Source organism: Ixodes scapularis, unplaced genomic scaffold (assembly GCF_016920785.2).
Source record: "Ixodes scapularis isolate PalLabHiFi unplaced genomic scaffold, ASM1692078v2 PGA_scaffold2__306_contigs__length_199485367, whole genome shotgun sequence".
Taxonomy (NCBI): domain Eukaryota; kingdom Metazoa; phylum Arthropoda; class Arachnida; order Ixodida; family Ixodidae; genus Ixodes; species Ixodes scapularis.
The window spans coordinates 92815522-92826800 of NW_024609857.1; the positions used below are offsets into that span (position 1 = coordinate 92815522).

At 49.8% G+C, this 11279-nt stretch overlaps 1 protein-coding gene across 1 annotated transcript; it reads right to left on the reverse strand.

Moving 5' to 3' along the window:
* Nucleotides 1-797: 797 nt before the first annotated feature.
* LOC120848412 lies at nt 798-2552 on the reverse strand (the record flags this gene model as incomplete). Its single annotated transcript, XM_042291953.1, has 1 exon — nt 798-2552. A coding segment is annotated over one exon (1743 nt), but the record flags the coding sequence as incomplete, so codon positions are not given.
* Nucleotides 2553-11279: the final 8727 nt, after the last annotated feature.

Sequence of the window (11279 nt, forward strand, 5' to 3'; positions counted from 1 at the left end):
CCTCACTCTCCGCCAGGGCAGCCAGTACGATGTAGCAACCCGCCGTCAAGTGCGACGCAGCAAAGTCCGCCGTCCAGTGCGACGTAGCCAAAGTTCTCCGCAGTTAGGCCATGCCTCTCTCCCTTTCCCGAGCGCACCAACCACCACGCACACACACACGTCCCGCCAACGTCACGGGCGCGTTGAGACTTGTTGCCGCAGGCCCCGTCACGCAGGCGACGGTCCCGGACTCGTCGGGACTCGTTTCGCGCAGGCCCCGACAAGCGGGCGACGGTCCCGGACTCGTCTTGACTCGTTTCCGCAGCGTTGAAACTCGGAAGAAGGTCGCCGAAGGTTCCATTCTTAACAGCCCCTCCGGGGCCAGGGAAACCTCGAATGGCCGGTGGTACTATCGCTGGCCTGAAGAGGTGCGCTTGGAGTAGGCCTTGAGAAGACACTGCAAGCACTAAGCAAACTCCCAAACCTCTCACAACGGAGGCATCAGCGGAAACGTCCCCCACAACACCACGCCACACCGCAGTCAAACGCTCGGAATCCGCCAGAGACCCGCCAGACTGGATTACGGATTACCAAAATTTGCCAAAACAATGCAATTTAAAACCTTAGGACAACTTCGGGTATCGAGACCCGCTGTCGCCAAAGCAAAACTCATTTTTCCAAAGAGGTCACTATGAACAAAATACAAAAAGACAAAAACTCTTCGCAATTTGTGAGGTCGTTTTGGGGTTTTAACGAAGTGCCCCCACTTAGATCCTCATTCCCGTGGATGACGAAAACCTCTGAGATCATCCCTACTCTTTTTGGTGATATCAGAAAAATCTGCTCAACCCATCGGCATTGCTGTTAAATTTGCCTTTCCTCTTTCTTACGCTGAAGTCATAGTGATCGATTTTCACGTGATTTCTAGACGTGAAAATGCGGTCCTTATAGCGCCGATAAAACAATCCGCCTTTTTCATGCCCCGTCACATTGGTCCTAGCAATCTCCTGAGCTGTACCGCGAAACCCTGACACACTAGGGTCGCTGTTCTGCTCGACTGTCAAAGACACTCTGTCTACTCGTAACGGAGGACCAAAGTTACGTGACGCCGGAGCTACGAGAGATCCTTTGATGATCCCGTCTTCCTCCGCCTTTTTCGCCGGCGCGTTGGGACGGCGTACGCTTTCTGGTGCCACGAGGTCGGGCTGTTCTACAACCCGGACCCCCTCATCCCGTTTCTCTGCCTCCAACTCTGGGAGTGCTTGCTCCCCGTCAGCTGCCTTTCGCTCTGGATCACTCGTTAACAAACGGGCGAGCTGACGCGATTTGGACCTCGTACACGACTGAACTAGTCCTCCTCCCAGTTGTTGACCCCTTTCGCGCAGCAGGAAATCTGACCGGTTAGAAAACAAATAGGGATACTCCAACGGGACTGTTTGAGAGACAGCCGCCTCTGTCACTAGCTCTCCGAACGGGCCAGTTATCCTTACTCTCGCCATAGGCAGACAGACACTGTGCTTCTCGAGCAGCTGCTTGATCCAAACTACCTTTCCAGTAAAGTCGGATGTAGTTACATACGACGGATGAACAACGTCCATCGTCGCTGCACTGTCACGAAGTACCCTGCACGGCTTTCCGTTTACCTGGAGCTCGTGAAGATAGGGACGAAGAAGCTCCAGGTCCCTGTCACTACCGCTCACGTACGAGAACACAACCCGCGGTTTGTTACACCTGGCCGCTGTGTGTCCCGGCTCCTGACAGTTGTAGCACAGGAACGGCTTCCTTGCCTCGAACTGCCCTTTTTGGCTTTTCCGTGCCTCGTCTCTGTTCGAGGGATCTCCGCTCGAGGGATCTCCGCTCTTTTCTGGGACCTTTTGTCCTGTTTCTGGCTTCTCGGGCCTTTTTTCTCGCGAGCCGTTTCCCTGTTGGAAGGGCTTGCGCTGATCGCTCCGGCCGGGTTCGCTGTCCTCTCCGCTCAGCTTTCTACGCGTTGCGTACTCTTCGGCTAGCTCAGCGGCCCTTTCGACAGAGTCGACTCCTACCCTATCCTGCACCCAGAGCTTGACTGACTGCGGAATGCTACGAAAGAACTGTTCGAGGCACACGCACTCGACTACCTTGTCTCGGCTTTCGTACACTTCCTCGCTCTTCAACCATTCTATCAAGTTGGTTTTAAGCCCGTACGCGAATTCCGAGTAGCCCTCGCTGCTCTTTTTGGATGCGTTTCTAAACCTTTGACGGAACGCCTCGGCAGAAAGGCGATACCGCTTCAAAAGGCTCGACTTCACCTTGTCGTAGTCGTCCGCGTCTCTAGTACTAAGGCGCGCGACAACCTCTGCAGCCTCACAGGGCAACAAAGTCAAAAGCCGTTGCGGCCACGTTTCTGGGGCGAAGCTCAACTTCTCACATGTCCTCTCAAAGTTAACTAAGAATAGGCCCACGTCTTCCCCAACTTTAAACGGCTGCAGGAGCTTCTTCATTTGATACGACTCGGCCTCACTTGCTCGTACCGGAGCCCCAACTCTACTGTTCTGCGAGTTTAATCGCTGTTGTTCAATTTCGAGCTCTAGCCTTTTTAGCGCTCGTTCCTCTGCCGCTGCAGCCTGCTCCTGTTCTCGTTCCTCTTTCGCTGCAGCTTGCGCTCGTTCTCGTTCCTCTTTCGCTGCAGCCTCACTTTTAGCGTTCTGAAGTAATTCCCACGCAATTTTAATATCCTCTGCTTCCGCGCTCTCTGAAATTGCTTTACTGATCTCAGATTTCTTCATCTTTTGCTCCACCTCCACACCAAATTCTTCACATAAACAGAGTAAATCTGTTCTCAGTAACCTCATTAGATCCATGATCGCTGCTCTTTAGCTTTGGCTTTGCTAAAAAACTTGTCGCGAGGTTGTACAAAAACCTAGCGCACGAGTCAAACACTAAGGATTCCCAGCAGTTCAAAATTAATTACCCATAATCTGAAGCCTGGCGAATCTCAAAGCAAAGTCCAAACGCTCACCCACAGATGTAGCACGATGTCGCATGGTCCGATCCCAACTGCTGCCAACCAGTTGTTCGAGGCGGGGTTTAGGCCGCACGTCCGGAAGCTTCCTGGCTCGAGACGACGTCCATTCCCCGACAGTGAAGAACCCAGGGGTTCAGTGGAGGTGGGAGACTTGGTAACGTAACGAACGGTTTAATTACATGGTAGCGATACAGTCGTCAAATCCGAGAGAACAACGGAGCAGCCTCGCGCTCCGCCTTATATAGGGTCCGTTTCTCCCTCACTCTCCGCCAGGGCAGCCAGTACGATGTAGCAACCCGCCGTCAAGTGCGACGCAGCAAAGTCCGCCGTCCAGTGCGACGTAGCCAAAGTTCTCCGCAGTTAGGCCATGCCTCTCTCCCTTTCCCGAGCGCACCAACCACCACGCACACACACACGTCCCGCCAACGTCACGGGCGCGTTGAGACTTGTTGCCGCAGGCCCCGTCACGCAGGCGACGGTCCCGGACTCGTCGGGACTCGTTTCGCGCAGGCCCCGACAAGCGGGCGACGGTCCCGGACTCGTCTTGACTCGTTTCCGCAGCGTTGAAACTCGGAAGAAGGTCGCCGAAGGTTCCATTCTTAACAATGCGCAAAAGGCATACATTTAGATTTAAAGAAAAGAAAAAAAAAACACAAGCCGGGCGTCGCTAGTGGGTGTCTGAAGCCTTACTGATAAAGCCCTGCTCCTTATCAGAGAGGACGATAGAGGGAGCGCTGATGCAAACATTCGGACCGCTGGCCCTTATCATAAAGGCCTCATGTATTTCACGCTCCAGTTACGTTTTGCATTTTCCCTCAACCTTAGTTCTATGGAACTCCGGTTGACCTTCACATGATCGCATCTATCGCAGTGTCCAGCCAAACAGCCAGACGGGGATTGCCTGCTGGCAGCTGAGTGCTCTGTAATTCTATCATTGATGCACCTCCCCGTCTGGCCCCCGCAAACCCCGCATGACAAGGCAATTTCATATGTGACCCCCATAGCGCACTCACGAAACTTAGTGGCATGACGTTTGATGCACACTTTTTCCGGTGATTTTTGCGCGCCAAAGAAACTTTCAATGCTATGCAAAAAGAATGAAGAAAAAAAGGAGAGTCAGGGGAGGCGGAAGGAGTGTGCACCAAACGTCATGCCACTAAGTTTCGTGAGTGCGCCATGGGGGTCACCTGTGAAATTTCCTTGTCTTGCGGTAGGGTTTACGTGGGCCAGACGGGGAGGTGCATCAATGACAGAATTACAGAGCACTCAGCTGCCACCAGGCCATCCCCGTCTGGCCATTTGACTGTACACTTCGATAGATGTGAATGCCAACCGGAGTTCCATAGAACCAAGGTTGCGGAAGATTGGAAACGCAACTGCGTGGGGCGTGAAATCGTTCATGATAAGGGCCCATGGTTCGAAATCGAATGTTCGCATCAGCGCTCCCTCTATCGGCCTATAAGAAGCGGGCCTTTATCAGTAATGCTTCAGACGCTCAGCAGTAACGGCTGGCTTCTGTTTTTTTTTTTGTTCTTTTTTTATTATAAATGTAATTTTTTAGCGCATGTGCGGTTTTAATCTTTTACAGCGGAGCTGTTAAGGGCTAATTTCCCCAATATCGTGTCCGTCAGCAAACAAATGATGACACAAAACTCAGGACAGCTACCGCCATCTATAATCAACGGCGGCAACCAGACAACCGGCTTGCCGGTTGTCTGGTTGCTGCCGTCGTTTATAGATGGCGCAACCTTTCCAGCCTTTCCACTCTGTTTTCCGACTTGCGGCTGTCCATTACTTCATTCCCACCATAGTACAGCTTCGCTGGTCTTCCTTCTTCAGCAGAGTGGACAGGTTGAAATTTTTTTGTGTGTCTGGTATCAAAATTCAGTTGCAAGTTGCGCCCTGTCCGTGGCCTCTGTTCTTTGTCCTCATTTTTGTATTGTTTTTTTTAATGATATTATGCTTGTTTTGTTCGCTGTTTCCTTCATTTATTTATTTCCAGATTTAATTAGAGCTGGCGCATCTAATGACGACAATCCCCAGGTCATTGGTACGGCATTGTTCGGCAATAAGCTGCACGAATAACAACCGAAACTGCAGAATATTATCGGAGGACAACTATATCGCACCCGGGATCCGACAAGGCAACTGCGGCTGCAATGTCTTAAAGATCGATCGCTTTCCAAATCACCGAGACTACTGGCGGAAGTGGGTTGCGTACGGAAACCGAAAATACTTTTACCCAACGCCGTCCCCTCGAGTGCGCTGGGAACATTTCGTGAATGGAGCGCGCACCGAATTTAACGCACTGTACCGTCGGTGAACATGGTGTACGCTCACGAGGCGCGAGCAAATTTCCTTACGATAACTGCTGCTTCAGCTTGTAGCTTTTCAATACTTATATTAATGTTGATATTTTGTTGTGGTTACATTAACTCGATTTTGTCATCTACAACGCTTAGTTGAAGGCTAATTTCCGCTGCCGGGTCTGGCTGGAAATTGTCAGAAAGTTCTATCGGTTTTCAATCGCGATCTCCTGCGCGATACCGTACAGCCCTGAACTAATGTTGACCGTCACAACGCGACTGAAATATAATTTTGAAAATTAGTACATATATAATGTAGCCGAAAGGAAAACTTCAATTTGTATTGTTGAAACATGCTCATGCATCGATTTCGAATCGTCGAAAAATTGATCGACTCGCTCCGAAAATGGGCCCTTCTCAACATTTCCATTTTAAATCCTCGACAAAGGACACACTCGTTCACACGGGGTCCCTTGAATGAAACTTTTATAAGCATTTTCAAGCCAGAGGACGATCGTTCCTTGCAATGCTCTTATTTCACGCATCCTTGTTTAGATTATATTTCATTGTTGTGGACGACACGAAACGCCAAAAAACATTCTCGGTATACTGCATTTAAAACGACAAAATACCCGAAGGGAAATTCAATCGCTGATAGCTGATACAACATTTTGAGTACTCGTCCACGATTTCTATGGGTGGAGCGTTCAGGGTCGCACTTATCGGCATCGCCGCACAGGCAAATGCCATAATGCGGGGCAAGAAACGTTTCCAATGAGCTGAAAAGCGCCAACCGCGGCACACAAGAACACAAGACGCGCCTTTGATAGGATACTCATCACTTTGGAGCACACAACAGCACACCCAACGCGGGAGCGGCGCCCGAAGACTACTTTCGTCAACGTTTCTAACAGCACGACCGCGGAACCTGTCGCTCGCTAGATGACGACATGCTATTCAAAATGGCGCTAGCCACGATAAAACGGTCTATAAACAGGAACTACTCATTTGTGCCAAAATAAAAAAAATAATAATAATCTTTGACAGAGAGATTTAAGAATGCTTACGTGTAGGAATGCGAAAGCATTTCGTACATGCAGCGCATTCCTACAAGCAGAGCGCCACGTCTTCCTATCGCAAACGGCACTCCGGCGGTGACATCACGCTCACCCACTGCGCAGGCGCGGCGAACCCCGTCGGCCTTAGGACGGCTTCCGTGACAAAGCATCTGCGTTGCTGTGCTTTTCGTTATACATGATGATTGAATTGAAACTGTGGTTTGAAAAACAAAAACTCGTGAAGGAGGAAAAAAAGAGACAGACAACGTGTTTTATTTTGTGAGACGCGTGCTTGATGACGTATATTTATGACCATCTTTCGGGGACAACGCCGCCGCTTTTTTTTTTTTTTTTTTTTTGCGTAACGGGACAAGTAAGGCTTTCACCTTAAAAAAAATAATAAAAGCTGCAATCCTTTCAACGTTAAAATCAGTGCACTCTTTAAGAAACGCAGAGTGGCGAGTCTCGAATATTTGATTATCGCTCCCCAGAAAATAAGAGTGCGGCATTAGCCGATCAGAAGGCCTAGGAGCCAATCCCGAAGCAGAACATAATGAGCCACGCATTGCGCTTTCTTTAGCTGTCACTGAGTAGAATAAGCACGCTTCGAAAACAAAAGGAACGCGTCATGTATGTACCAACGCGAACCCGAAATAACAGCATGCAGGGTCCCATTTAATCCGCGCCATCGAGCGCCAACGACGACGGCCGAAGCCATTTATATATCGGAGAGCCGTAATTGAAACGGAGCACCGGCGTACCCGCCTCGCGGAAGCGGAATCCCGGATCCCGAGGTTTTGAGCCCCCTTAATCCGCGGGCAATCTGGGGCTCTCGCGCGAGTTCCGAGAAATGGATCGTGATAAAGGGACGAATGAAGCCCTGGCAACAAGTAGACTCGTTATCGTTTACAATTGCATTGGTTGTGTAGTGTCACCCCTCCACGGCGGTCTGACCTGAAACTCGCCGTTGTTTGTTTGGTATAGATCAAAGGTAGCCAGGCTGACCCAGAGCCGCAAAATAATCCCACTGAACTTCCTAGAGCCGCCTTGAAGAGGAAAGGCAGAAAAGGGAGACGGGGGCATACTCTTGTCCAGAGCAATAAATGAAGCTTGATCTACTTTAGATATATCCGAGTCAAAAGCAGTCCAACTGTGAGTAAGGTAGCAGTAACACAAGACTAATTGCAACCTGTCTTTCAGTTTAAAACGCGTTCCATTTCTCTTTTTGGGGAAGTGCTTGTGTGACCGGGAGAAAGACTAAGACGGGAGGGTTATTAGGGAGCCGCGAGCCGTTTTTCAATCCTTTGATGCTCAGATTGCTCAGGAGCAACAACTCAAGATTGATTTAATTTCTCACACGCCATATGTGCTTCAATAAATTTAGCGCCCTCTATCGCAAGGGCGTGAGGATACCTGCGCTTAGCAGTGAAGAATCGAATCTTTAAAAGAGATCACTTGTACTTTAAAGCCACACTGACAAGGGATGTGAGGTGCGATGGCGTGCACCACTGACCTCGAAACTGTGAGAAGAAAAACAGGCGCGAATATTGTAAATACAGTTGCAAATGTCCCTACTGTGCTAAATCCGAAGTGCACCTGTGCCTTCTCCCAGGTCGTAACTGCTTTCAGTCGTGGCACGTAAAATAATGCTGCAAATGCCCACTGTTGCTCAGAATCAGCATTTTGAAAACATAATTACAAAGAGAAGTAATATTTTCCTGAGACCGGATTTATTTTATCCTGAGTGTTGTTATGTAGAACCACGTCAGGATTTCTGGATCTGCTCTATTTCGAGTTAAGTTTTGGCCCCTCAGACAGTTAACACGTAAAGAGCCGCATTTGGCTCGCGAGACGCAGCTTGGCTACCACTGGTACAGGTCATATATATATATATATATATATATATATATATATATATATATATATATATATATATATATATATATATATATATATATATATATATATACGAAGGATTAGCCACTGGAGGAATTTGGGCCCCGCCTACAATGCAAGTCGCTGCCCGGCCAGCAGCTGCGCTCCAACAAAACAGTCGGTGAGTTCACTTTTCCGCATAACATAAAGACAGTCAATCAAGACGCGCTGGCTTTCTTAGAGTGTAGCCGTGAAGCTTCACTCACACTCGTTTGATTTTCGTGTGGTGTGTCAACAAGCAACGGCAGATTGAATTAAATGAATAACCAACCCTGATCCCAGCTCTTCTACTTTTTTCGTCTTATTTAATGACGTTGGCATAATTATTTACTTAGATTAATTTGTATCGCCCAGAGGACATTTTTGCAGGAATGTACTTAAGGTGCAAATGCACAAAAGAACACAAATATATGCAGACATATACACGCAAATTGCAAGCATCAATAAACTTGACTAGCGAGGAAAAAAATAGCATAGGCGGAAAAAAGCATTGATCAAGTTCGTTTAACAAATAATGAGAAACCAAGTACTGGCTGCATATTGTTGTCCACGTCCTACCGTTCATCAAGTTAACAGAGACTAGAGCTTGTGTACCTAAATATGGAAAGCGGACGACTGGTTCTTTAGTTGCTCATGGCATGGTCTTGCTTCGAATATTTCATAGGTTATCCGCTACACTTGTGTTATCATTATTATTTTTTTTTTTGCTTCTTCGTTAAACCGGAAAAGGACCTCACCACCTATGAGACAGTTGCGGCATGTCCGCAAAAGGACGTCGTAAGGCGAACTATAGCCACGCGCGACAAGATATGAGATTATTTCTGGAATGCATCCCCCAGAGTTCGAACCCTAGCTACGTACCTTGACCTCCGGAGACAGAGGCGGAGCCCGTGCACACCACGGAGGCATCACGGAGGCGGATCAAACGGGCAAAAGTAAGCGCGCTCTGCCGGCTCCTTCGGTGCACGCCGGAAATCGTCCCAGCGGCGCAATACGAGCGGACCTGTCTGCACCCGAGCGCGCAGATACACGCACAAAGAAGCCTGTCCTCAAATGGGAAAGCAAAAAGACAAGAAACAGAAGGCTCCTCTAGAAGAGGCTGTCCCATTGAGAAGATTCAGCGCCAACGGCGTGTGGCACCGTAGCCCCGCTAAGGGCGTCATTAGACGGAAACACGGCGCGTTTATCGGGCCTTGATCGCGGTCCCAGATTGAAGGGGCACCCCCTGCTGGCGATATCCTCCCGCCGCGACCGCCCGGCATGATCCCTCGAGCATGTAGCGGCCGTGGACCGCCAGCCCGAGGGGTCGAGGGTATCGGGGCTTCAAAGATGGGCCCAATAATGCTCACAAGCGCTGCGACGGCAGATAGGCTCTCGTGTCGCGGGATCTCTCTTTCTGTGTGTCTGTGCTTCTTTTCTTCATTTTGTGGTGATGCTTTTTGTGAGGGGAAAAGAGAGGACGAAAATGCGATCCGGGAATGGTTTATCTAGGTTCCTTCCGGGCGAATATGGCTTAGTGCGCTCTCGATAATGAAAACAAGAAAACGCTACGAGAATTTAAAAAAAAAGCCAAGAAGAAGAAAAAAAGATAACCAATCAACTCGCTCCGTCGGTGTTCTGCTCGGGATGAAGAGCGCTATTTATAGCGGCGAACGGATACGGAACCAAATGGGACGTGCTGGAAGACGAGACGCACACGGGCATTTGGAACACTATCACACCGTGTTCACGTGCGCGATAGTGGAACGCCGTCACCGCGAGAAAAAAAAAATGAACACGTCGGAACATAATGCGTTCTGATGTTCCAAAGAGTGGCGGTAAGTTTGATGGCTGGCATTCCACCGCAGTGGGCGTGGAAAACATTACCGCGACCACCCCCTTCACGCAGACCTGGCACCGGCCACGGCCGCAGCCAACGTCAGTAAACGTTTACGACGCCGGACATCGCGAGAGAGGTGCCGTTGAAGAAAGGGGAAAACGTCGGTCATTACGCGCCTGTGCGGCATCGTGTCACCGTCGTACTGGACATCGACCTATCATTGCGTACGTGCGGTAGGGAGGGGGAGGGGGACGACGTGGACGTCATCGGGCCAGTCGGTTCGCTTCCGACACACTTTGATATCATTTTATAGAACGCGCGTCGTTCTTTCGTGTTGTTCTCGAAGGCTCCCATAAATTGATTCTGGTTGATCATTACGTTGTGCGCACTGGTTTGGGTTGCATAGAGCCTCAGTATAAAAGACAGACTGGAGACACTGTCTGTGGCGTGTTTTTTTCCTTGTACGGCGCGCGGTCACATTGGGCATACAAACACTGTCTGCAGGCAGCTTCGAAGCGTGATCGGCGACTTTACAAAGGAAGACTCACTGCATCGAAAGATGCCACGAAAAGTCTCGACACCGTGCATTCGGTCTGAGCTAAACGAGCCCCTTCGAGAATGGCGCACGCCCAAGCGCGAGAAGAGGTCGTTTCCGCGATGAAATGTACACAAGGGCTTCTGGGCGCAGTGCGGCGTGGCCACGCTGCGCAGAGCTGGGCTGATCCGGAGCCGCAGCGTTTACTCGAGCTTGATCCCCACGAAGCCCATCGCGCTGATGAGTAATTGGGAAAGCGGGGGCGGATCCTGATGCGGGCCCATCTTGGCCGGCCCCTGAGCCCCGATTAATCTCCCGATAATCTGGAAGGACGACGGAGAACCCCCGCGCGCATCGCCGGATAGTGTACGCGCCATGCAAAAACCCCAGGAAAAAGAAGAAAAGAGAAAAGGACACGCGCGCAGTTAGATGCGATAATTTAGACCGCGTCAGTTCCGAGAGGGGCTCTGGATGCGAGCCATTCCGATTATAAAGTCAACTCGCTTTGTGTAACTTTTCGGTGTTGATTTCCACACTGAAATTAGAAATGTTTCCTCGGATTAAAATAGCAATTGTCTCTCGACTGCTACAGTCTTAACTAAACCGGAGGGTTACGCACATTAAAATTACGGTCGGTCGAAAT